Below are 27,313 nucleotides of genomic sequence, written 5' to 3' on the forward strand. Positions count from 1 at the left end.
ATAAAATAAAATCTTAATTATTTGAATTATGATTATATGAAGTAGATATAAATTGTAGTGTATTTTTACAGTAGGGAAGGACATTTTATTTCCTAACATGGATATAGCTATTTATAAATTGAGTTATGCCAGAGAAGTTCATTTCCTTTCCTTGAAACCTTTATAGCTATTAGGAAAAAGAAATGTAATTGATGTAAAGAAGATTAATGATAAGTACAGTGCAAAGGGAACCCAAGGTATAATAATAAGTAAAATAATGCCATATGGGCAGGCCTGGCAAGCAATCATGGTCTATTCTGTCTTTACAAATTTGGATCGTGGGGCTGCAGATCTTCCCATCCACCACTGATGCTTCATTCCCTGTTTCTCTGCTAAACAGAACATTTCTCCTCCATGCCTGTAGGCTTTCTCTGTACCTCAAAATCTGTAGCTGTTTTCCTATACCATTGCCCTATTCTTTGCCATTTTTGTTGTGTTTTTCCCTTTCTAGTCCTAAAATATAGTTCCTGATATGTAGAAAACTTGGTATGAAATGAGATGATGGTAGAAACAGTATAAACTACTTGAATTTAAAATGTCACTATTGTGATTTAATATTCATGGACATTATCAGAGAAAAGGTAACTTTTTGTGTATATGTAACTATGGAAAGGAGGGCACTTTTTTTAGAGTGAATGTTCTATTTGTCTTGCCTTATAAACACATTAGATTTAATTTCTGTTTTTAATAGTATTTTCCTTTTTTGTCAGCAAAGTTTATGCTTTATTGTTACTTCCAATTCAATTTTCTTTCAGTGCCATGCAGCCGGAATTTCACTGAACGCAGAGGTACTATATTGTCTCCAGGTTACCCTGAACCTTATGGTAACAGCTTGAATTGTGTGTGGAAAATCATAGTGACTGAGGGATCAGGTATTCAGGCAAGTCCATATTTTGCCAACAGTGGAATATAAAGTACTTCAGAATTAAAGTAAAAAAAAAAGATTACTAATGTATTATTCCTCTTCTAAGTCCCTTGCTAAATCTAAAAAAACCCACAAACCCTTGTTTTACATTTTTGTGTATATTCATTCACAAATTCAGAGTCCCTCAGCCCCTCCACCCCTTCTGCATGTAAAGTACAAAAGCCAAAGTTACTTCTGTTCACTGCACTTACCTCACTGTAAATTAGTGGAAAACAACTTTAATTAAAGGAACCTGTTTAGAAACCAGGATTATGCATATTTTGATCATAATTTAGTCCACTGATATATCATATGCTGCCAGATAAAGCTATAATGATTGCTGCATCTTAATGCAGTCCTTTAAACTGAATGAGGCCATGATGGATTTATTATATATTTATGTATATATAATACATAAGGAAGGAAGCAGAATGACACTCAAGATATGTACATAGCTGTTTTTATGAAGTTAATATAACTTTTCTTCCTTATGAGATTTCTTTCAACAAGGCCTTCATAGTATTCTTGAAAAATACTGTTAATGAAATATTTTAAGTATTTGAATGAAAACCATGCTATCCAAGACAAAGAACCTCTTTCTCTCATAAGCGCTTCTAGACCGAAAGACAAAATATGCCAGTGTCATGTATGTGCTTCTGTGGAGATGCATGTGGCATGTAAATTATTATACAAGAAATAATTAAAAATACTGCTTTTAATTCACACAAGGATAATATGAATTAATTAAAGTCTTTGTATTCAGAAACGCTCATTAAAAGAAACTATTTAATAACTCCTACAGAGCTTAATTTTCGTGAATGTTCATTTTCATATACATTACAACTCAAACTGGCTACAGAGAGAATTTGCAAAGATTATAGAAGGGGATTACTATCTAAAAAAATGTTCAATCAGTTCAAGAGATTTATCTGAGTTCAGAAACTTTCCTGAACTATGCTAGTAAGCTTCAGAGATTTCACTGGCGCTTATAACTAGCAGCTTCCAATGTACACCAGGTTTTGTCACTGGTACTTTCAAACGTTACCAACTTCTTCTTCCATATGTAAACATTACATTAAAAAAAACAAAACCCTAAACCAAATTATATTGAACTCATTTTTAATCAAAAATTTCATTAGGATTGCCCTCTTTTAACTGAAACAAGTTTCTTTACATATTTTCTTAAATAATAAAAAATAAAAAATGTCTTAGAAATTTTCCACTGCCCACAATTAACTCCTTTGTTTATATAAAAAAATAAAAAATCACAACCTGGATCATGTTTTTAATGGATATAGTCATCATTCATTCAGTGTAGCAAATAAAATGTTTGTATAAGAATCTATGGATAATTTCAAAATAGGGACTGTTCAGTGGTGGAAATCAGCATTCAGTGGAATGGGGATGATAAAAGTTTTTGGAGAATTCTCCTCCATGCAATGTACTATGCATTCCACGCTTATTCTGTTAGGAAGTTGCAAGTGGATGTTATGTGGGCTACAATGGCGGAGGGTACTCCATTGATTGCTGTCTCCCCCAGATGGTAGAAGAGCAAGGTCAGAAAATTAAATTAGAGTAACTAATAAATTGGCCTTGAAAAATGTATTTCCTGGAATGTTTATGATATCTTCAGAAAATGGTGTTTCAGTCTAATTGTGTAGCTCACTTTCCTCATTTTCTTTCCAAATTCTTCCTTGGTACAGATACAATTTACCTCATTTTATGCTTGCCTGAAATTAAGCCATTTAGGCAGAATTTTATAATGTATCTGTTTCTGGGCTATACCAAGTAGAAGCGTGTTTGAATGTTGCTACACACATTTGAACATTCCCAAACATAAAAGGTAGTATGGTAGCTCTAACCTAGTTCCTTCTTGGTAGTCTAGGTTTATACATGCAAGCATTTGTATTACAAAATATTTACCCATCTGCTTTCTGAAGTGGTACAGTTCAGGAACAAATACCTAATTTGCTGATCAAATTATCTAGGAAACATGGCATTATCAATTTTAGCTCACCTCTATGTTCATACTAATCCTGGTTCTTCTCATTTCAGTAGCATTTCAATATTACTTTGGTCTAGTATGTGCTTTATAATTTTATTCTACAATTAGAAAGGTGTATAATAATGTTACTGTCAGCCATTTCCCCACTGCTGAGTTAAAGTGTTATACATCCATCCTTGAGTCAGCAAAAATTATACTAACATGAAATTTGCTACCCCTATTTTTGATTCCTATTCTGAATCAATTCCTCCCTTAATTGCTTCTGGTGCTGTTCTGATTTTGTGATAAGCAAAATCAAAAGCAGCACTTTTACTTAAGATTTCCGCCCCTGTCTTACTTTTCTTTATGCAGGCAATAAACGTGTACCCCCAGATTCCTCCAAGCTCTGTACAAGAACAGGGGTAGTGATGGTGATCTCATCTTTTCACTGTTATTTCAGCTATTTCACTATTACACCATAGAATTTCAAGCCTTTTTAATGTTTAACACCCCCCTGTGTTTAACTCTTTAGGGAGACAGTAGCATAATGGCTGTAGGCAAGACTGACCACGGATCACAGAGGAAGGTGCATTTCTGCATCAACTGAAACAGTTAATAAGTGTCCTCTAATCCCACCCATCTTTGCCTCCACTGTAATGGGTGATAAAATCAAATAGATTTTACACAACTTGAGATTGTCATTGGATGTTGCTGACTTAAGGAAACGCATTAGTTTACAGCTAACAACTTGTTAAGCCTTTTTTACCCATGAAATGGGAACAAAGTGAAGGCAATATTTTAGGGACATGAAAAAAAAAAAAGATGTTGCCAGGACATATTTGTATTGTGGTTAGATGCAAGTGGGGAAAGGCCCTGGTTGTGTAATTTATATCACTGTGTTTGTTGTTAAGTTTATTATACTTTTCTGAAAACTTACTGATTATCATGTTTAATGAACACTCAGTGGTATGATTTTCACAGATACAGGTAATAAACTTTGCCACAGAACATAATTGGGACTCTCTTGAAATTTATGATGGTGGTGATATGACTGCACCAAGGCTTGGAAGCTTTTCAGGTATGTAGAAATCATATTACCCTGTAATGGCCAGAACATAGATGTAAGTAACTCAGGTTTCTCTGTTTGTGTCTCTATGCACAACACACCCTTGTGTGCCACTTCTTCCTAATATCTTGGTAAAGAAAACTAAGATAAAGAATATGAAATTTTTTGCATAATACTAGGTAGGTGCTGAGTATTAGTATTATTCTTTTTTTGAATGTCTTTGAGTACTGTATAGAGCAACAGCTGTGATTTATCCTAAGTGTTTAATTCATGTGATCAAAGTGTAGCTGTTGTAATTATGGATGGAATATGTCCATACAGAAATTGACATGTAGTGAGGCAGTAGAGGAACAGTTTAATTCTGTATGCAACTTGAAGCTCAGTTTTATCTTTATTGTGCTATAGAAGAGTTGTTGAGTGAAGAATAATCGTAGTGAATTCCAAGTGCTACTAACGTAGAAAATGCAGAATGATTTTGTTTCTGTGAGTTTATGTAACTCTATATCCTGAGATAAAATATGTTGCTCAAAATTGCATTAGAAATTTTAATAAAAATCTAAGACAGATTATATTAAAGGAAGTACATGGGAGATATACAGTCAATGTATAGTTTAATATGCTGAAACTTAGTAAAAATAAAAGTATATTCCCAGATAATTAATAATTATTATAGCATCATGTATACTTCTTTGATTCACCATAAAAATATTCTTTGCTTACATGTTGCTTCTTTTGTAATTAATATGGATATATATTTGACCTATTTTCTGTAGGCACCACAGTACCAGCACTGTTGAACAGCACTTCCAATCAACTTTACTTACACTTTCACTCTGATATTAGTGTAGCAGCAGCTGGTTTTCACCTGGAATATAAAAGTGAGATATTTAAAATTATTTCCTTTAACTATTTCTATTTCTCCTATCATGTACTGCACACTAACTATATACTATATGTTGCATGAAAACTATGCAAACTATGGTATCTATTTATTTCAGGGGATAATCATTCATAAGTAAGCATCACAATTAAAAACTCAAATGAACATTCTTGAGACTGGACAGAACTGAGGGAGGCACACAAGGGAGGGATCACAGTTGTCTGGCAAATCTATTTCATTGTGTGTTTTATTTACACCCACCATAATGAATTTCTCAAGTTTATGTCTATTTATGAAATAATATCTGTTTTATTGACATATATTGAATAGTTTTAAAATAGACTTCCATATGTCTGTTGAGTTGTTGACACGTGTGTGTGTGTGTGTGTGTGTGGATGGATGGATGGATGGATGGATGGATGGGATGTAGAAGAAGCTGACACAAATGAATTAGAATTAACTCATGGCAAAAAATGCTTTATCATGTCTACATTAAGTCTTTGTAATAAAGTTGTTCACACAGAGATAATATAACATCCAAAGAGATATCACATCACAACTTGAACCATTTTTTTCAGAAAGTTCTTTATGTACAGCTTCTAAAATATTATTTAGATTAATAATTGTATATACAGTTATCATTTAAAATGCCTACTCTTTTCTTTAAAGTATTATATGGAAGTGTTTATATAATAAGATTTACACAATGTTAAGTACACACAAACTCTATTAAAATCATGAAATGGGTCTTATAGTTTATGTTTTTGCTTTTTTAAGTTAAAATAGGTGTAGGCTATACTTAAACCAGAGGGTTAGATTCATACTTAGGTCCATGGAATTGAGGTACCTAAGGGTGACTTTCCTGACTGTTCTTTTCATGACAGCTTATTGAGCCTCCTGATAATGCTTCATGGAGGATTTGAGACTTAGCTAGAAATGTTGATTATAGTATGGAAAAAGGAGTTTCTTCCAAAACTGGACAAAAATATCTTTCTTTGCAACACAGTGTGGAAAAAGCTTTTTTCCATACTGTGTTGCAAAGACTGTTTGCTATAGAACATACACTTTGCAGGTTTACTTTTGAAAATCAGACTCCCATCTTCTATCTACATACTAGACTTTGCTCAATATCCAATTTAGAAATCAATATATACTGTATTCGTCTAGAATTTATCTATTCCAGATAATGTCAGGAACTTGATATCTAATATTTGATAACTGAAAAATACTTTGCATTTTGCTGCTTTTATGTTCTTTTCAGATGTTTAAAAAGCATTGATAATTATGTGTACTAGTAACTTATTCATATTAAATATAGGTTCCACTACAGATAAAACCTTCCATTTCTGCGGTTGAATGTGAACTAGGTTGGGTTACCTAGTTCACCTACTAGGTTGGGTTACCCAATGCTGCATTTTACTATGCAAGCATTAAGCTGCCTTGCAGAAAGCAATAAAGAATTTATGTGAATTGATGTTTATTAGAAGTATGCAGATTAAGTCATTAAATATTCCCTTAGCATTGATATCCATCACTTAATGAGCAATTGTATGCAAGCAAATATACTGATAAGCACCAATGGAAATACTTATAATTGGAGTAATCACTATTATAGAATATTAATGTGTGAAAAATTTTGGAAAGGCCAGATTTCCAGCTGATAATAAGTATTCAGACCAACTATTAGCCACAGGATATTTTAATTCTGTGCTTGAATTTCTCTATTCATTTCTAATTGTATGCAAAGCTTCTTCTAATTCATATCAAGCAATTTACTGAAGATGTCAAATCAGTGTGTGTGTCTTTATATAGCATGTGGATTGAGAGACTGTTATTTATGGTATATTTTAAAAATACCTGCTTATACTATTCTCTGAGCATGATTTGCCATCTGTTGATGTTAGTGTATACTTAGGGTTAGGTCATTTCAGAGGTATCTCATCACCATTATTATTTGTAGAAATTTTACCTTTCCAAAAATGTCATTCAGGGACACTAACCATAAAAATAACTAGATACAACACAGATGAATTAAAAAAACCCTTAAACTATAATTAACAGCATACAACATGAACAGCAAGAAAACGACTACTTTGAAATGTTTTAACCCAGACAGTATACTAATGTAAAAGTAAATAAACACAGAAATATATAAAACACTATTAGAACCTTTCTGACTGCGACAACAACAACAAAAACCTTCTGAAAGCAGATAGATTAGGTATCAGCCAAAACTTCATAGGGCATGTTATAGATACCTACTTGCAGGCCTCATCAAGCAGGAGTTTTCTGCAGAAGCTTTTCCTGCAGATTCACAAGTGCCTCTTAGCTAGACAGTCCCAAAATCATTACATAATGGCTTTGAAGGATAAAATAAAATCAGTGTTTTTAAATGAGTATAGAAAACAATTGGCAACCAGTACCCTGGCTAGCAACTTGTTTGCTGCTTTTTATACAAATGAAACTTCTGGATGTTCTTGAAGAATATGTCCAAATAAAACGTGTTGCATTAATCTGACCAGCCAATGACTGGTGTATGTATTTACTTATAGTGAATGTTTTGTTTCTTTTCACTGCTATGAAAAATAGTGAATAAATCCAACTGGGTTGTATCCTGAATTCTTTTCTGTACATGAAATAACTTTCCAATCACACGAGAAACTCTACTTCAGTAGAGATATCTGTTGGAAGAAGAAAGGAAGAGGCAGTTTTACCAATTGTCCTTGATTTACTCTCTATGTCACTACCCATGCTGTACCCAGCCTTCAGAAAAATATTTGTGAAGCAAGAAGTTGTGGGGTTCTGGGAAATTAGCACACATTTTCTGTTTTGCTTTTCTACCAGTGGGAACATTTTCTGAGGTGTGAGAGCATGGAGTCTGTGAGCATACTATGGCTAGGTGATAGTGTGTGAGAACAAGACTTAACTAATCTTGATACTGAAGCAATCTACAATTTAAAAATTCTAATCCTAAAACACAGTCCTTTAGGGTGAATCCTGCTATAATCAGTAGCACTCACATCCAATCGAAATATTTAGCAATGGGGTATTAGACAGCTGTCTATTTCTGACATTTTCTCTTTTTCTGAATGCATAAAACATTCTCCAGTAAAGAACTTGATAGCTTTTCAGTATCACCATGTATAAACAAAACATACTAAAAAGCTATTAAGTTTTACAGTAGGGGTGTAGGATAATAATACAATTAGGCAGCTGGCTACGTAGAATGTAGTCTGGAATACACAGCAGCATCCAGTTCCTTTGATGGATGGTAATACACTTTGTTTTGAATGTAATCTGCAGGTTAAAATGGAGGGAAATTGGTTTAAAGGACTCTTGGAAATAATATTGTAAGTGACTTGTGCTTAGGGTGTTTCTTGTACCCTCTCACCTGGGTGACCTTTCCGAATCGATTGCGTCCCTCCATCAGTTCAGACACAATTGTTTCATTACCTATGTATCTGTCCTTATACATGGAATGCACAATTGATTGAATATGTTTATTTTACTGATCAGTCACAGTGATGCAGAATGCATTTCCTCCTTAATCTAAGGATAAATTAATAACTAATGCAAGATATGATCCATTGAGCTAGCATAGGACAATTGGTTACAGTAGCATGATAGTAAAAATTACTGCAAATTTGAATCATGTCTTCATAGAGTTTTTTTCAACTTCATTTAATCTGTCTCCCAAAATTTGAAAGGGTGCAGCTCTATTTCAGTGGAGATGTCAGATCTGTATTGGAAAAGAGATCCTAAACAAAAGGATTAATTTATTCCTGTGTTAACAAGCTGGGTATTCATTTTACCAACCTCGGAAGGATGGAAGGCTGAGTCGACCTGAGCTGGCTACCCGAGGGTCCAGCTTCCACTGGGATTGAACTCGGGTTCGATCCGACTTGATTAGTTGTTATCCTGCTTTTTGCCCTTTCCTTCCTCACAGGGAAAGCAAGCCTCACTGCCTGGCTTATGTGCGACTGATCTACCAGCATTTTCCTTGTAGGAATTGTTCCCTCCTCATTAGTCTCTGGAGCTTTGCAGATGTTTACAAACATGGATGCATTCCTACCTCTCTGCATATGTCCTTTGACACTAATGCAGACTCCCCCCCCCCTTTGTTTCCCCTATGATATCACCACAACTCTGATGGGAATGGGTTGTTCTTTCTTGGTAAGATCCTCTGTAGGTCCTTGGAAAGATCCTCTGTAGGTCCTTGGAAACTTTGGAGCCAGGAAGAATTGAGAATTCAGCTTCATAAAAACAAAATAACAATGTTCCTACATTGCAACCTAAAGATGTTTTAAAAACCTGAAAGAAAGGGAAAAGAAGCTTTGCAGTACTGTGGCACGGAGTGGAAAAATGAGGTGAAAATGCTTCATTCTGCCTGGGCAAAAACTGAAAGAGGGTGAATGGAACATGATTCCACTCCAAGGGTTCAGGATAGTTCATTGTTATACAATTGATCTAACAGACCAATGTTACGTCAATTGCAAGATTATAAGGAAACGTAACTACCCAATCCACCCGAGGATAAAATGGGTGACCAGCTGCTGGAGGAGAGGGTACTTGCCAGGCACTTGGACCCAGGCTGCTACTAGAACAGAGCTAAGCATTGGAGATCATTTGCTTTGACAGGTTTAAGATTACTCAGTTTTTAAACAAACAAATAGGCATTTTTTTTTTAAAGATGGCACCGAGTCAGCATGTGTATGTAGAACGGGTACGATTTGTGGGAGGATTTTAGTATGTTGTGGAGAGTTAGAGAACTGGATATTTGGTCTGTCTGGTGGAGGAGTCTCTTGGGTTCATCCTTCAATCGGAATAAATTGGACTGGTTTTCCATCTGGCCCATGCAGCTTTTAACTCTTGCTGGGCTGTTTGGCAGCTTGAAACAGGATTGCGTGTGGCCTCCAGGGCCCATTCCCTGGATCTGCAGCTGGAGCGTGGCTTGGAGAGCTAGCCTGCGGGGCTTGGAGCCGGCGGAGGTGGCTGGATTGTAGAGCCACCAGGAATGTGGATTGGCAGCCTCCCATGAATGTGAATTGGCAGCCTTGCACAGGAAGTGCTTTAGGCCTTTTATATCAGTTGGCAGTGTGGCAGAAGGAAGGAAGCCGGCACCGAAGACGGAAGAAGCCCCTGTTGCCCTGCAGGAGGGTCTGTGCCGAGGGGCGAGGAGATGAGGAGGGTGAAGCTGCCTGTGTGAAGGCGAGAGATTTGCTGTGGCGGAAGTAGAGCTGGGCCAGGCTGGTTGCAACAGTTGGGACTCTGCGGCTACAGCTCCCTCCCCCCTGTGGGTGGGCAGCCATTTCAGCTCCTCCCTGGCTGATAGTTGCTGATAGTTATCTGCATGAACTGTTTCTAAGTGGCAATCATTGTAACCCAAGACGACCGATTGAAGAACTGATCAAAGGACTGTGATTAGAATTGTCCCCTGTCTCTGGGTGAGAGCCGGGGAGGGGTTTGAATCACAGGGATTGCATAATTGGGGCCTGAGCAGTCTGGTGAGAGGAGACTGGCTTATGGCAAGGAATGGTTGGTGTGGCTGGTGGTTGGGGTTTAAGGAGGTGACCCTTAATTAACTTGAGGTACTGTCATGAGTACTGATGGTGAGCAGAAAGGGGCCACTATCCAGGGGCAAAAATGCATGTGTGGTTTAGACACTTTGAGCTGTCATTCAAAGAGACACAGAACAGACCCACCTTGACTTTTGGGGGTTTATCTGTCTGGGTTTTCCCACGCTTCTTCAGATTGGTAGGATTTTCTGTCTACTATAGCTATAATAAAGCACTAGAGACTTCTTCCTCATCTCGGCGTGGTTTTTGTGTAGTCAGGACAGGTACTGAGTGCTAACACTGCAGAAGCACCTTAGGTATTAAGGAGTTTTGTCAGGATTGTAGGTTGTTGTGAGGTGGAGGGTGCAGGCCTGGGCATGGATTTTGATAGACAGGGGAGGGGGAAGGGTTGAAGGGATGAGGGCAGGCTATAATATCCCAATAGTGATGGGTAGAGGGAGAAATGGTGGGACATGAGGGGCAAAATTTGTATGTGTAAGGGGCACAGGTATATTGTTCCTGTGGCACATTCCAGCCCCTCGAACTCACTCCCGGGCCCCGGTTGGCAGACTTTCAAGGCCCTGGGCTGTCGGCTGCTGCTACTGAATGCCAGGCCAGTTTGTAATAAGGCCACTCTCATCCATGATTGATCACGGATGAGAAAGCTGACCTGGCTTGTATTATGGAGACCTGGCTGGGAGAGGAAGGGGGAGCCCCCCTTTCTTAAATGTGCCCAGCTGGTTACCGGGTGTGGCACCAGCCGAGACCCCAGGGTAGGGGTGGTGGGGTGGCGGTGGTCATCCGAGACACTTGGGAGGGATCCAGGGGTGCTGCTTCTCAGATTGCTGAGTGCGAGAGCCTGTTTGTTAAGTTGGGCTCTAAGAGAGATCAGCTGGGACTGTTAATATTGTACCAGCCTCCCTGCTGCGTAGCAACCTCCCTGCCTGAGCTCCTTGACTCCATAGCTGGGTTGGTGATGGAGTTCCCCAGGCTTATGGTCTTGGGGGATTTCAACCTGCCTTCCTTGGGGGTGGGGTCGGAGGTAGCTCAGGAGTTCATGGTTACCATGACAGCCATGGGCCTGTCCCAAATCATCCAGGGCCGGATACATAATGGTGGTCATTCGCCTGACCTGGTTTTTCTGTTGGGGCAGTGGCAGAGTGCTCTGAAATTGGGGGAGATCTTGGTTTCTCCCCTGTCATGGTCAGATCACTGCAGTTCTCTGGCACCGCCCCCATCCGCAGGGAGGCTGGGCCTATTAGATTGGCCCGCCCCAGGCAACTGATGGACCCAGTTGTGTTTCAGAGGGAGCTCGGGGTTGTTCTGGGAAGTCTGCTACACAGTCCGACTGAGGCCTTGGTGGCCGCGTGGAATGAGGGAGCGGCCAGGGCCTTGGATCAGATCACGCCTGAGTGGCCTCTCCATGCCCATGGCTCCTGCAGCTCCCTGTGGTTTTCAGAGTAGCTGAGGAGGCTTAAGAGGGCTAAGAGGTGCCTGGAGCACCGCTGGCAGAAGACGGGAAGAGAAGACGACTGAACATGAAAGCTATGTGAGCTGCATTGGTTGCCGGTGTGCTTCTGGGTGCAATTCAAGGTGCTGGTTGTCACTTTTAAAGCCCTTCATGGCTTGGGGCCAGGTTACCTAAGGGACCGCCTTCTCCCAGTTGTTTCTGCCCATCCAGTTCGATCTAGCAGGTTGGGTATGCTGCGGGTCCCATCAGCCAGGGAGTGTCGGTTGGCGGGAACTAGAAGGCGTGCCTTCTCCTCCATAGTGCCTGCCCTCTGGAACGTCCTCCCTCCAGAAATTAGGATGTCCCTGACCCTGTTGGCCTTTCGTAAGGCCGTGAAGACCTGGCTTTGTGCCCGGGCCTGGGGCCTCAAGCATGTGGATGGTCCCATCTCTTGGCTGTATTAACATCCATGCATTGCTCATTTGGCAGCCATGTCTATTTATTTTGTATTTATTTTATATTTTAGCTGTTTTAATTGTAATTGTTTTAATTGTTTTATAGTTTTATTGTTGTTAGCCACCCAGAGTCACTCGCTGAGCTGGGCGGCTATAGAAATCAAATAAATAAACAAACAGTAGTTTGGAATTGAAGCTGGAAAACATGAGCATGGGATGAATTTTGCAATGGAGTACAAACGGGAGGAGGACAACATCATCTATTCCTGCACTCAGGATTCAGTGACCAACTGTATTGGTGTTGGCCCAAGCAGAAATTGTGGATCTGCCCTAAATGTCTGCACTGTTTGATATGTTACAGATACTGTCTGTTGTAAAGTTGGTAAAGCAGTAGTCCTACTTAACCCATAGTCAAGAATCTTTTTCTTTTTCCTTTTCTAATTATAAAGGTGGAAATATATTTGGAAACTTTATCTGAAAAGGAGCGAAGCAAATGGTTTTATCCTATCTTAATATTGATTAGAGAGATACAACATCTTATCTATGTTGCCAGTGGAGATCTGTGGCTTAGATCAATTGATGTAAAATATGTTGCCTTTCAAATGTGACACAATCAGAATGGTCAGTAGTAATGGATGCTGGGAGATGTAGTGAAGGCTGCACATTGTTTACCATTTCCTCAACACAATCTAGAATATGCTTCACCCTGGCAATGGTAAAAAAATATATTCTTAATATACTGCGATATGAATCTCATCTCACACCCATAGATAGTATTGATTTAGCTCTTAGTTCCTAACAGTTTATATGATAAAAAAAATCACTAACATATTTAATGTACTTGTATGTCTGTATGTATGTATGTACTTCATTTAGAATTAAGTGACTGATTGAAATGGTGATGCTATTTTTATGGTTAGACTTGACAGACACCTATTATTTAATTTAAGATGTCAACCATATAATCAGGTTATTTTCCATGCTACAAGGCATCATTAGCTGTGGAAAAGCCCATTTAGATTAAGAGAAGAATTCATGAGTCAAAAAAGCAAGAAACTCTACAAGGAGGTCATTAAAGTTATTCTCAAATTCTGTTAATAATGAGAATGAAATAATCAAACACATAAGATAATTAAGATTGTATAAATATATACAACTGTAATTGTATAAATATATAAAATTTATATGAATGTATATAATTTATATATGTTGAATATGTGTGTGTGTGTGTGTGGGCATGTGTGTATGTATGTATATGTGTGCCTTCTTGGGCCTATATTTGTGTTGGCTTCTGGTGACTGCCTGGGCAAGTTCCTGCAGTTTTCTGGCCAAGGTTTTTCAGAAGTGGCTTGCCATTGCCTGCTTCCTAGGGCTGAGAGAGAGTAACTGGCTGAAGGTCACCTGTGGCTTTTTGCCTAAGGCGGGACTAGAACTCACAATCTCCTAGTTTCTATCCTGGTGCCTTAACCACTGCACCAAACTGACTCTCATTCATATTCATATTCTGGTTTTTATGTTGGAGCAATGGCAACATGATCTGAAATTGGGAGAGACTTCTGTTTCTCTCCTGTCATGGTCATGTCACTGTCTGGTGGCCCTCTGGTTCTCTGGCACTGTCCTTCACTGCCTGGAGGCTGGACCCATTTGAGTAGCCCAAACCCAGGCAGTTGGGTTTGAGAGGGAACTTGGGGTGGTTCCAAGGGTCTGCCACACAGTACAACTGAAGCCCAGGTGGCTGCTTAGAATGAGAAGGCAGTTGACCCTTTGGACTGAATTGCACCCATGTAACCTCTCCTCTCCCCTTGGTATACAGAGGGGTTCGAGGGATGACACAGATGAAAAGATGCCTGGAATGCCACTGGAAGGTGACACAGAGTGAATTCAACCGAGCAAGGGTCAGAGCTGCTGTTAGGGCCCACCTCATGGGAGTAAGGGCAGCAAAACATCAATATTTGCAAAACATCAGCAGCAATGTGCTGTATGTTGGGATGACCTTGAAGACCACCTGGAAGCTACAGCTGGTTCGAAAGGCAGCAGCATGAGCAGAAACAGGCACCTCTTGGTGTGCCCATATGTCACCTCTACTACTGTATGTGAGCTGCTTTGGCTGCCAGTTGGCTTCTGAGTGCAATTCGGGTGCTAGTTATTATATATAAAGTCCTGTATGGCATAGGGCCTGGATATTTGAGAGACTGTTTGTCTCCAAATGTTTCTGCCCACCCAGGACATTCCAGCAGAGCGGGTGCTCTTCAGGTCCCCTCCATTAAACATTGCCATCTTGCGGGACTTATGAACTATGCCTTCTCTGTTGCGGCCCCCACCCTCTGGAACAGAATCCCCCCAAGATAAGGATGGTACCCTCTCTCCTGGGGTTCTGGAAAGCTTTGAAAACCTGGCTTTGGTCCCAGGCCTGGGGTTGATGCTTATTATTTGTTCAGTGGCCCCTGTTTTGTTTGGTTCATTCTGTTGTCTATAAGATTGTTTTAGTCTGGGCTGTCTTTTTGATTTAGTGTTTTTAGCTCTTTTTATGTTTTCTCTAGTTTTGTATGCTGCTCAGAGTCCACTGGAGTTGGGCAGCCAATACATTCAAATAATAATAATAATAATAATAATAATAATAATAATAATAATAATAATTATTATTATTATTATTATTATTATTATTATTATTATTATTATTATTATTATCTGCTCTTATTGCATCTGCTGATAGCTATCTTATGGGCCTATCTTGGTTGATCTGAACTTCCTGGGAAGGATTGGTTCAGAGCTTTACCTACAAGGCTGCTGTGAGGAATATGCTCAGCATATAATAGATAAAGACTCTGGCCTTGCAGCCAGTCCTGTGGAAGTGAATGAGGCTCACTCTGGCTCACATTATTTAGGAAGAGTTTGTTGGTGGTGGTCCTGAGGAACTGGACAGGGTTTTTGTGATTGTTAGTTTGGCTACCTCTGTTTTAGATCCTTGTCCTTCCTGATTGGCTGAGGCATCCTGGGAGGTGATATGTGGTTGTGTTTTGCCAGTGGTAAATTCCTCCTTGAGAGAGGGGAGGGTTCCACTGGCTCTTAAGGAGGCAGAGGTCTATCTCCACCTCAAGAGGACATCACTGGACCCAATCCTTCCAATCAGGATTCAGATCCAGGTATGGGACTGAGATGGCATTGACTACACTTCTAATTGATCTCTTCAGTATGGGGTTGGTGTGTCTGTCCTTGGTCTTATTTACCTTTCAGTGGTCTTTGATACCACTGATCTTGTTATCCTTCTGGACCAGCTTCAAGGAGCTCCCAGAGTTGGAGGTGGGCAGCACAGTGTTATGCTGGTTTTCCTCCTTCCTTTGGGGCCAGTTCTTGTTAGTGTTGATGGGGGGAGAGGTCCAGTCTCTGCAGCCCTTGTTTTGTGGGGTGCCACAGGGTTTGGTACTCTCTTGTCTTCTGTTTAACATCTACATGAAGTTGCTGGGTTAGGTCATCCACTGGTTCAGGGTGAGATATCAGTACAAGTAATCCTTGCTTGCTGACCATTCATTCAGCAATTGTTTGAAGTTACAATGGTGCTGAAAAAATAACATTTTAGCCAATTTATGACTATTTACAACCTTTGCAGCATCCCTTAGTCACTGTCCTGTTCAGACTATGCACCAGACAGGTTCTCAAGTAATATTCTTTATTAAATAACTATTTACAACAATTAAGTTCTTGATAAAGGAAAACCTGGTGAAAACAAGCCCAATTGGGCCACAGCAGGGCAGGGAACAGGATCTTTCACTGGAAAGGTTGACTGGATTCAACTGGAATGCAAGGCTGGAGGCAACAGTACCAGAGCTGGAACTGTACTAGTCGGTACTGGCACTGAACCACTGGCTCACTGGACCTGGAAGCAGAACTACAAGCAGAGACAGGAATGAGCTGAACGCTTGGAACAGGACTCAAACTTGGAACAAGGTTAGACCCAGCTGAGGGTTCTGGGCTAGTCTGGTTACTCTGAACTGAAGGCTTGGAGGCAAGGCATGAAACTTGAGCAAGGTTGGATTCGACTGGAAGCCCCTGACTCGGCTGGGTTTTTGAGACTGGAGACTTGGAACAAGGCTGGGAACTGGAAACTAGGCTGGACTCAGCTGGAAGCCCTGGACTAGGCTGGATTCTCTGGACAGGAGGCTTGAAGCAAGGCTTGGAACTTGGAACAAGGCTGGAGTCGGCTGGAAGCCCCGGGCTGGACTGGATTCTCTGGGTGGGAGGCTTGAAGCAAGGCTGGGAACTGGAAACTAGGCTGGACTCAGCTGGAAGCCCCAGACTAGGCTGGATCCTCTGGACAGGAGGCTTGAAGCAAGCCTTGGAACTTGGAACAAGGCTGGAATCGGCTGGAAGCCCCGGACTGGACTGGATTCTCTGGGTGGGAGGCTCGGAGCGAGGCTTGGAACTTGGAACAAGACTGGACTCGGCTGAAAGCCCCGAAGTAGCCACAAACCCAGATCCTGAACAAGATAGTTGTGAAATTCCAAAGCATGGTTGCACAAGACTGCAGACAAACGGCAGTGCGGGAATCTCTCAGCTTGGCTATGCTGCTGAGGAGATTGCGGAGTTGCAAGACTGGAGGCAAAGTGAAGGCTGTTGGGCGTGACTGACACTGATTCCTTGCTGGCGATGGGTGCAGGATTCAATTCCCCCTCAAAGTGGAGTGAAGGCACTGGTTCCTCTTTTGCCACAGATGCTGTCTCCAATACCGGTAAGGAATCTTCTCCCAAAGCTGCGGACTTGGAGGATCGGTTGTCTCTGGCAGCCCACTCTCTGCGCAGCTGCCTTTTATTCCATTCTTTGGCATGCTTGGAGTCTCCTGTAGCCAACTGGGCTGCTTTCTCCCATGCACACTTTTCAGCTCGTTGTTGGCATGCACTGATTTGTGTATTTAATCCTCCTCTGAATCTCGTCCAATCAGTGCTGTGGATTCTTCCTGTGCTGCTGGTTCAGCTTGAGGTTTCATTTTCCCAATTTTGGGCTGATAAATTTCCAATTCCTCCTCTGACTCTGAAAGAGTTTCACTTTCCCAGTCAGAGGCAGGCTTGGTTCTGACAGTCACATGATCACCATTACAGTCAGTATGCACTGTCCTGTGCCTGACTTGTGGTTTTTTTCTTCTTTCCTGCCCTGCTGAGCAGAGAGAATGGAGAAAAATGGATTGCAAGAGAGTAAGCTATTTCCTCTTCTACACCTCAAAAGCAGTATGATCGCACCAGCAGCCTGGGACTGGGAACCATGAACATCTACACAAACAGCTTACAGTACTCTCTTGAAATCTCTTCCTCTTCAATCTCTCTGCTCTGTGAGGATGGGGTAGGAAAAAAAGCAAGTGATTTCTATAGGCAATCTCTCCTTTGCCTGACCCTTCCCCCCCAGAGCAGAGAGGTTAGAGACAGATTCCAAGAGAGTAAACTGTTTGCTCTTCTACACATTAAGAGCAATGCAACCGCACCAGCAGCAGGAAAGGGTGAGGCAAAGGAGAGATTGCCTACAGAAATTGCTTCATTTTTTTCTCCCCCCTCTGCATGCAGAGGGAGAGATTGGAGAAGGATTTTGAGAGAGTTAAGTTGTTTGCATAGCATACCTGCAGCTCCCAGCCACAGACTGCAGCACGATCCCATTGCTTTTGATGTGTACAAGGCATCTGAGCATTCCAAATGGCAGGGGAGTGGTTAGGAGGCAAACAAAAGCCAAAGGTGTGAAATGGAATCTTGTCTCTTTCCAGCTGGAGAGCAGAGTCACGGTCATGCAATTTCCCACTTAGTGACCACTTCACTTAGCAATGGAGTTGCCAGTCCCAATTAGGGTTGTTAAGTGAGGGCTACCCATATGCTGATAATACCCAGCTTTATATCTGGGCATCTGAATGATGCCATGGAGGTCCTGACTCGGTGTCTGATGGTTCTGGGAGTTCAGATGGGGAACAGCAGGCTTCAGCAAAACCTAGCAAGACTGAATAGCTTTGGGTTTTAGGAACCCTGGTTCTGGGGACTTTCCAACTCTTATTCTCAATGCGGTTGCACTACCCCTAACAGACCCTGTGTGCAATTTGGAGGTGGCAGCTGTCACTAGGAGGGCTTATGCACAGCTATGTGTTGTGTGCCAGTTGCTGCTTCAGGAGGCCCCACTCAGGGTCATTCATGCCCTGGTCACCATCTGATTGGACTACTTCAATGTGTTGTACATGAGACTGTTCTTGAAGAGCATCTCAAAGCTTCAGCTGGTTCAAAATGCAGCAGCACAGGCAGTCATGGGCACCTTTCATTTGGTGTATGTGACACCTCTGCTTTGCAAGTTGCATTGGTTCCCAATATGCTTCTGGGTTCAGTTCAAGGTGCTAGTAATGACCTATAAAGCCCTTCCAGGCATGAGACCAGATAACTTGCAGGACCCTGTTATATTTACCTGCCTGTGAGATCTGGCAAGAGAGCATGCCATGTCATCTGGTGGATCCCCAGAGGAGAGCCTTTTCTGTCATGGTACCCAACCTGTGAAACATTATTCCCCTGGAGATTAGACTTGCCCCAACCCTCCTGGATTTCTGTAGGGCCTTAAAGATCTGGTTCTGTTATCAATCGTGGAGCCCAGAGTGCGTGGGAGAACCCATATTTCTTATGTTGATTGTGCTGTTTGGTTTTATCTTGGCTGCTATATTGTAATTTATTGTTTTGCGGTGAAAGTGAAAGGTGAAAGGTCCCCTGTGCAAGCACCGAGTCATGTCTGACCCTTTGGGGGGACGCCGCTTTTGCGACGTTTCCTTGGCAGACTATAGAGTGGGGTGGTTTGCCATTGCCTTCCCCAGTCGTCACCTTCCCCAGCAAGCTGGGTACTCATTTCACCAACCTCGGAAGGATGGAAGGCTGAGGCAACCTGAGCCGGCTGCCCGAGAGAGAATCCAGCTTCTGCTGGGATCGAACCCGGGTCGTGGGGAGAGTTTCGGTTGCAATACTGCCACCTACCACTCTGTTTTGTTACAATGTTTTTATTTCTTTTCAATCCTTGTTACCTACCCAGAGTCATATACCTACCCAGAGTAATTAAGTAAATGGTTTCACTTAAAAAAGAAATTGAAGTAGTGTATCAATGCAATGAAGATTTCAGATAAACTTCATGCATTAAAACAGGTTATATTTTATATATATATATATATATATATATATATATGTATGTATGTATGTATGTATGTATGTATATGTGTGTGTGTGTGTGTGTGTGTATGTGTGTGTGTGTGTGTATACACACACACATATACATACACATACACACACATATACATACATACATCATATACACCACATATATATACATCATGTATGTACATTTCATATACATACATTTATTTCCTTCTTTGGGTTCTATACATATGCTCTATATTTAGGACAGCACAAGTCTGAGATCAAATTTTATATGTTTTGTATATTTGTAAATAAAAGGGTTTTATTATTCACAATGATATTGTAAAAAACGAATGTAAATGATGAGGACATGATTATGTGTATGTGTACCCACAATACTCTGTAAAATGTATATATAGGGATGTTACATTGTATAATATGTAAAGTAAAAAGTACAGGGTTTTTTTAATAGTTCATCACATTGTGTCCAGGGAATTTTATCCTAATTAGGTGAAAGTGAAATGCAGTGAATACTAATGTACTTTTAGAACTATTAACAAGATGACAGTGCTGTGAGCTTTCTTGTCATTGATGGCAGTGATGCCAAGAAAATATTGCAGGTCACTGTAATGACATACATAGATGTATGCCTAGTGCCAGACCTGGAATGGTAGAAGTATTTAATAAGCTGGAACTGGGATGAGATCACCAGGAGAGTTATCAATATTGACATTAATGAGTTTTGTGTCCTGTGCCAAAAGAGTGAGCTGACCTGTGAAGAGCAGGCAGTAAGCAATTTCCTATACAAGGAAGGCATGTTACCCTTGAAAACAGCACCTGCTATTCATAAGTTGTGAATAGGAAGTACAGTATGTAAAGCATGCAGTCTAAAGAATTCCTCACCTAGTTCTGGCTTATGCCTTCTTTAGCTCTATTTATTTTTCATTTTAAATCAATTCTGAATAAATCATCATCAGAGAACCTACTCTGATGTAGTATTTAGAGATTTGCCCATGCATGCAAACAATGGTGTATTTGAAGCATAGAAACTAATCCTTTAATTTTTGTGCCAAGATGCATTGGTTTACTATATCATTATATTTTAAATCTAATTTTACATCATCATCATCATTATCATCATCATAGCTGCTTCAATTAAAAAAAAAGAAACAACAGTTAATGGCTGTAAATAAAATTTTAAAAATATTATGCTTCCTTTTCCTCTCCCTCTTGAATCTTCTTTTCATTTTAGGATATTAATCACTTTGTTGAGGACTTGATGTTTTAAACTTTGTACAGTAATTAGATAAGCAAGAAATAAGCAAGAAGACCAAAGCAATATGATCTTAATGTACTATTTTTTCTTTTATTCATTTTAGCTGTAGGCCTTGCTTCCTGCCCAGAACCAGTAATTCCTAGCAATGGATTTAAAATGGGTGATAGATACATGGTGAATGATGTTTTATCATTTCAGTGTGAGCCAGGATACACATTACAGGTATCTGAATTCTTTTTTAAAATGGTATATATATATTTCTTGTGTTTTACATCCCTGCATATAAATTTGGGCTACCAGATCTGGGCTGCAAACATCTGATGATCATTAGTTGGCAGATCTTTCTGCTTTATCTAGTGGTCATCAGGAGTTTTGCAATCCAGATCTGGTAGCCCTAGTAGAAATAGGTATTGTAATATATCCTGTTGATATTTTTCTTCAGTGAAAAATTATATTTTGTATTTGTTTTAAGATTTCTTTGATATATAGAAATTACCCATTTAGTAACAGATACTTCTCTCTTCTTTGATACTTTTTTTCTCTATTGATTAGAACTACATACATTCAAAATATACTTCTGCATACTTCTTTTACTCCATGAATATAAATGACTTCTTTACAGGAATGATTACAGCAGCAGGAGGGGACATATTTTCTGATATGAAGAAATAATTCTATATCAGGTGATGCAGCCAATTAAAATCAGTGAGACAAGTTTGAATTAATTTTAGTAGGATTTAGTTAGATTCCTCTTTGTTGTTGCGAGCAATTTTCACTGTACTCACACTCATTTTATTAAATACTATGAAAAATCACCTGAAAGTACACCAGACTGATGAAGATTATTTCTTCAACTATTCTCTTACTCTAAATGCTTGTGACTTACAAGGGAAGGACTACCTTTAGACTGTAGTGCCTTTGCATCACTTAATACATGTTAAATCTGATCCTTTCTGCACCCAAAATGTACAGATACCATATGGCTATTTTTTGTCTCCCAATGTGAGACTGAAGATGGATTCTTATGTCCTGGATAATAAGGCTCAATTTGACTTTACAGCACAATGCATAATGTAGAACTATGCAATAAAATTATTTTCATACTTGTTTGCCTATATGCATATCACTTTTTAATTTCTTTTCAAGCAGCACTTGAAAGGTACACATTCATTTAAACTTCCTGAGTTTCTTTCCTGCTCTTCATATTTCATTAAAATTTCAATGCTTTTTATTGTTCCTCTGCTAAATATTCATTCACAACACCAGTATGAGCATCCTATAATTTTGTTTGCATTAATGAGTTATCATCTTGAAAAATAAAGAACAGTTGATTTGCCTAACTCAAATACTTATATCCAAATCTGACTATTAAAATAAAAATAAAAATAAGCATTTAATCATACTGTTTTTGCACTCTCTGTTATGGGAGACTGATATAGAATGAAGTCAGGACTATAAATGTGAAGCATTTGGAACATTCAACCATTTGTGCCATCTTTCCCGTTTCTTATTCTCAGAGAATTCAACTCTCTGCCAGCAAGGTCACAATGCTGAACCCTTCATTGACTTACATTCTTCGAAAAGCAAGTGATTTAACCTGATGCATCTGGGCAACCCTGTAGCCAGTCACATCCAACTCAAAAAGATGCAAACACAAAAAGATACTTTAGCAAAGCAAATTATAACAGTGCAGTTATAACTCCATAACTCAAAATGAGTTTAAACCAACTTAATAAATGACTTCCAACAGTGGTAACAAACATTTATTGGCAATAATACAATTTAAGGTCCACAAATGTGAATGCATGTTCAGTTGCATCATCTGAGATTCATCTGCATATTTCAGTTACTATGACTTTTCTGTCACAGAATATAAACATTTTCTCCTTGGACATTACATATAGTAAGTATATCAGATATGCTGAGAAATCTGCAACAAATTTGCATTCATTGTAATGAGTAAAATAAATAAGCCAGACTTCAGAAGTTGGTACTGTATGAATAAAAACATTTTTTTTATTCACCATTCCTTAGGTGAAATACAATAGAGCTCAACTGAGAGGAAGTGTCAGGTCTAAAACTATAAAGATAAATAATAGGGATTTTTATTTTCTAAAGAAGCAGAACAGGGTGGTAGTAGGAAACAGTGACTCTTAATACCAAAAATAACCATTGTTTATTTGTTAAAGTTTCCTTAATTTTACTTTTAAGCTAGATATAGATGTAGGTGTGGATGCAGATGTAGATATAGATACAATCTTGGTCTGCTGTTCAGAAAAAAAATACATTTTGGGTGAGTTTGAGGTAAGCCACAAAATATAAACAAGTAATCTTTGGACTTGCAGAATTGAAAATAGAAAGGCAATTTTTTAATTTGTTGAGAAGATGGATAGCTTATCTTTTCATTGTCTGTTCCTCCAGCTGTTTTGCAGTATATCATAAAACTGCATCCAGAGCAAAAGAGAATGGATATTTACACACACAAGCAATTGTGAATACGCATGCGTGCCTATATTGTAAACAATTTGGGTATAGATTACAGCTGCTTTGATTCGATTCTGGTTACAGAATAGAACAGCATTTGAGAAAGAGAATTCTTATTATATTTCATTGTAAGCCTAGTTTAAGCCTTGGCCAGGTTGGATGCTCTACCCTCTGCAGTTCTGTGGGGGCGGTATAAAAGCATCCCTTTTCAACAGTGCTTATGTCCATGTGGAGATGGGTCTGTGGAATTCCTAAGTCATATGCTCATTTGTTGCTCTCTCTATAGTGAATCAAGGATATATAGTTATCCCATTTTAAAGAAATGCCCTGGTAGAGAGCACCATGTCCATCTGCCACTGCTTCTCTCTGACCAGGACTCTGACATATCTTTCCAGGTTGCCCAATTTTGTGCTATCATTTGTTGTATCCATTCTAACTATGGTTGAAGTTAGCACAAATTCTGGTGATTGCCACTGCTATTTGTGCTACAGTTACTATAATAATGTATTTTATGTAATTTTATTGCATTTTTAAAAGTTTTATTAATAATTACAGGCCCATGTATTTTATTGTTGTGCTTTCTGGCCCAAAGGCTGTGATGAAGGTTTGATTTGATTTGATTTGATTTGATATTCCATCCTATTCAGAAATGTTATATGGAAGCATAAGTTCAACCTACAGGTAGATAGCATTTTAAGCAGTACTTCATTCATTTGAAAAACAAAATAGGGACTCAGATACAAACGTTTAATAATAAGGAACAAAGTTATCTCTTCAGTATCCAAGTATTTGTTATTCAATGTAGAACTGAGTTCCCAGTATTCCCTCACATAACTTAGTTGAAAAAAGAGTTTTATTGGTTATGTTAAATAAGTGGTGATCAAAAATCTCTGGTAAACTACTGCAGATCACCCCAGAGCCTACCGGTATATCCTAACTTCTTTTCTACATGGGTGTCCAGTTCTTTTGGAAGCCATCATATGTACTGTTATATATACAAAGCTCTTCTCCCTACAGATACTGTATTTGTAGTCACCAAAGGTGCAAAGGTAGTGGTGATGGTACTTCATGGCACACCTGACTTCTCGAGTTACTCATTTTTGTGTGTGTTGGACTTCAATAGCACCCTCATCAAAGTTTCCAGTAATTCTTTGGGAGAAGACTTGATTATTAAATTGTTCCAGATTGTATGCCTAGTAGTTCTGATATGAAGGCATATTTCTATTCTGAAATCACTGTTGAAAAAGGAGATTGCCTTTTAAAATTTGATTCCTTGAAATAATCATTTTTTGTTTGGGAAAAACAATCCTTTCCCTTGGTAATGCATCAAAGAATGTAAATGAGAGTATCATGTCGCTCTGCAGTCCTATATAATAATTGAGTTTAGGACAGTCGTTCTGGAACAACTTCTTAAGACAACTCACTTCTCATTTTTAAAGGAATTCTAATTATTACAAAAGTCTTTTATTTGTCCTTAATTAGAAAACTGTCATGGGTAATAAAGTATAGGGGAAGATTAATTGGCAAAAGGATTTTTCTAGAAACATTTGTGTTTTCTTGTAAGAACCATTGTGTTACGTTACTAAATGAAAGCTTCAAAAATGGGACAATGATGCACAATTATTTTATTTTTGAATTTTTTAAGGGACGTTCTCATATTTCTTGTATGCCTGGAACAGTTCGCCGTTGGAATTATCCTTCTCCTCTTTGTATTGGTATGCATACTTTTTTTTTCCTATATTGTTAAGAATAATATCAGTAGAAAGTAAGATATATTAGCTATATTATAGATATATTAGTATATATTAGCTGTATATATTTTGCTTCTGCTGTTATCAAAGCCATTCAACTAGAAAATATCAAATTGCAGCCTGAAAGTCACTGATCCTGATCATCCAGAAAGAAAACCGCAAGCAGGCATATCTTGGCTTTCTCCCTTGTTCGTAGATTTTTTAAAAAATTATATATAGCTCACATGCCTTTGGTGAACTAAAATGATCAACAGTGTACTGATATAATGCTTTATAATGGCTAAGCTCCTGATTCACATTTCATTTTAGGTATGAAGTACTAGCAGGTTTTCTAGCTTGGGCAACAAATCCACCTGCTTGTGTAATATATGGCACTCAATATTGGCTTAAGCATAGGAAATGCTCTGTACAAATGCTAAATTTTATTAATGTCAGCATTAAGAAGATGCAACCTCTTCTTGGAATGATTAGTTTTGATCAAATGGAAAATATGATATGCCTGAACATTTTTATCATTGCTTGAGTTCTTACACAAAAAAACTGTGTTGCTGCCTTTATCTTCTTTATTCCTTGTATAATTCTATCAGGAGAACTCATTAGTCATAGAGAAGACCTACCTGGCCAAAGTATTTATGTCATTTCTAATAAAAAGAATTATTATATTATATTATATTATATTATATTATATTATATTATATTATATTATATTATATTATATTATATTATATTATAATTTAATATAGCCAGTTTAGTGTAGTGGTCAAGGAACGAGGCTAGAAACTGGGTGACCATGATTTCTAGTCCCACCTTAGGCACGAAGCCAGTCTCTCTCTCTCTCAGTCCTAGGAAAGAGGCAATGGCAAGCCACTTCCAAAAATCTTGCCAGTAAAGCTGAAGGGACTAGTCCAAGCTGTTGCCAGAAGTCAAAACAGACTTGAAGGATAATTAATTTATTTATTTATCCAATTTGTCCCCACCCATCTCCTCCCATCGGGGGACTCTGGGAGGTTTACAGTAATCAATTAAAACAACAATAATACAATTAATAAAATATACAATATAAAATTACAGCAATAAATAATATAAATAAGAGTAACAAATAAAAAGTCCAAATGGCAAAAGAATCTAAAACAGTCCAAGTGTAGGAGGAGTATAGCAGCCATCCCCATGTAGATCTATTCCCCTCTCTGCCCCAAGCGAGGCGGCAGAACCAGGTCTTCAGACTCCTCTGAAAGGCCAGGAGCGATGGGGCCAATCTCACCTCCGGGGGCAGCATGTTCCATAGGGCAGGCGCCACTCCAGAGAAGGCCCACTTCCTGGACCCTGCCAAACAAAGTTGTCTTAGCGACAGGGTCTGCAGCATGCCCTCTCTGCACGATTGGGTGGGATGGGCTGATGTAATGGGGAAGAGGTGGTCCCTCAGGTAACATGCCATGTAGGGCTTTAAAGGTGATAACCAACACCTTGAATTGGACCTGGAAGCAGACTGGTACCCAGTGCAGCTCATGCAGCAGCGGTGTTACATGTGGCCTTCTAGGAGCACCAAAAACAGCTTGTGCGGCTGCATTCTGGACCAGCTGAAGCTTCCGGATACTTTTCAAGGGTAGCCCCATGTAGAGTGCATTGCAATAGTCTATATGAGAGATAACAAGGGTGTGACTGGTGCACAGCATGTAGCTGCGTGAAGGCTCTCCTTGCCACGGCTGCCACCTGCTCTTCGAGCAGGAGCTGTGAGTCCAGGAGGACCCCCAGATTATGCACCGGGTCTGTCTGGGGCAGTGCAACCCCATCCAGAACCAGAGATGATAATGTCCCAGATACGGAAGAACCATAATAATAATAATAGATATTTTTTATTCTGCCCTTATTATTTTTATAAATAACTCAAGGCAGGGAACATACAAATACTCCCTCCTCCTCCTCTTTTCCCCACAACACCAGCCCTGAGAGGTGAGTTGAGCTGAGAGACAGTGACCGGTCCAAGGTCACCCAGCTGGCTTTCATGCCTAAGGTGGGACTAGAACTCACAGTCTCCTGCTGATTCTTGAAATAATATTCCATAATGTTTGCTCCCAAGAACTACTTGCTAGGAAAATGCATGCCATTTATTCACACTATAATGTGGTCCTCCCCTCTCCCATGAAATTTGTCAATTATTTGTCATATTCTAGTGTGTGCTTTTTTATTTTATACCCGGGCAATGGAAAATCAGAAGCTTAGATCCTGAGAAGCTTCAGCAAAACATTTGGTAGAATGTGAATTCCCTAGCCCATCAATTCCCAGGTTCTCAATGCCCTCCTGAGATTTAGGGGACCATCCTGATTTAGGGTGGCAAA

General features: G+C 39.4%; 1 protein-coding gene across 1 annotated transcript in view; it reads left to right on the plus strand.

Moving 5' to 3' along the window:
• CSMD1 (CUB and Sushi multiple domains 1) overlaps window positions 1-27,313 on the plus strand; it is a 1,072,463-nt gene that overhangs the window by 910,347 nt on the left and 134,803 nt on the right. The window contains exons 36-40 of the mRNA XM_063298442.1: window positions 795-919; window positions 3,909-4,005; window positions 4,767-4,871; window positions 20,846-20,964; window positions 24,872-24,941. Of these exons, the coding sequence (XP_063154512.1) occupies window positions 795-919; window positions 3,909-4,005; window positions 4,767-4,871; window positions 20,846-20,964; window positions 24,872-24,941 (516 nt within the window). The remainder of the gene's footprint in view (window positions 1-794; window positions 920-3,908; window positions 4,006-4,766; window positions 4,872-20,845; window positions 20,965-24,871; window positions 24,942-27,313) is intronic.

This window comes from Candoia aspera, chromosome 1, assembly GCF_035149785.1.
Source record: "Candoia aspera isolate rCanAsp1 chromosome 1, rCanAsp1.hap2, whole genome shotgun sequence".
Classification (NCBI taxonomy): Eukaryota; Metazoa; Chordata; class Lepidosauria; order Squamata; family Boidae; genus Candoia; species Candoia aspera.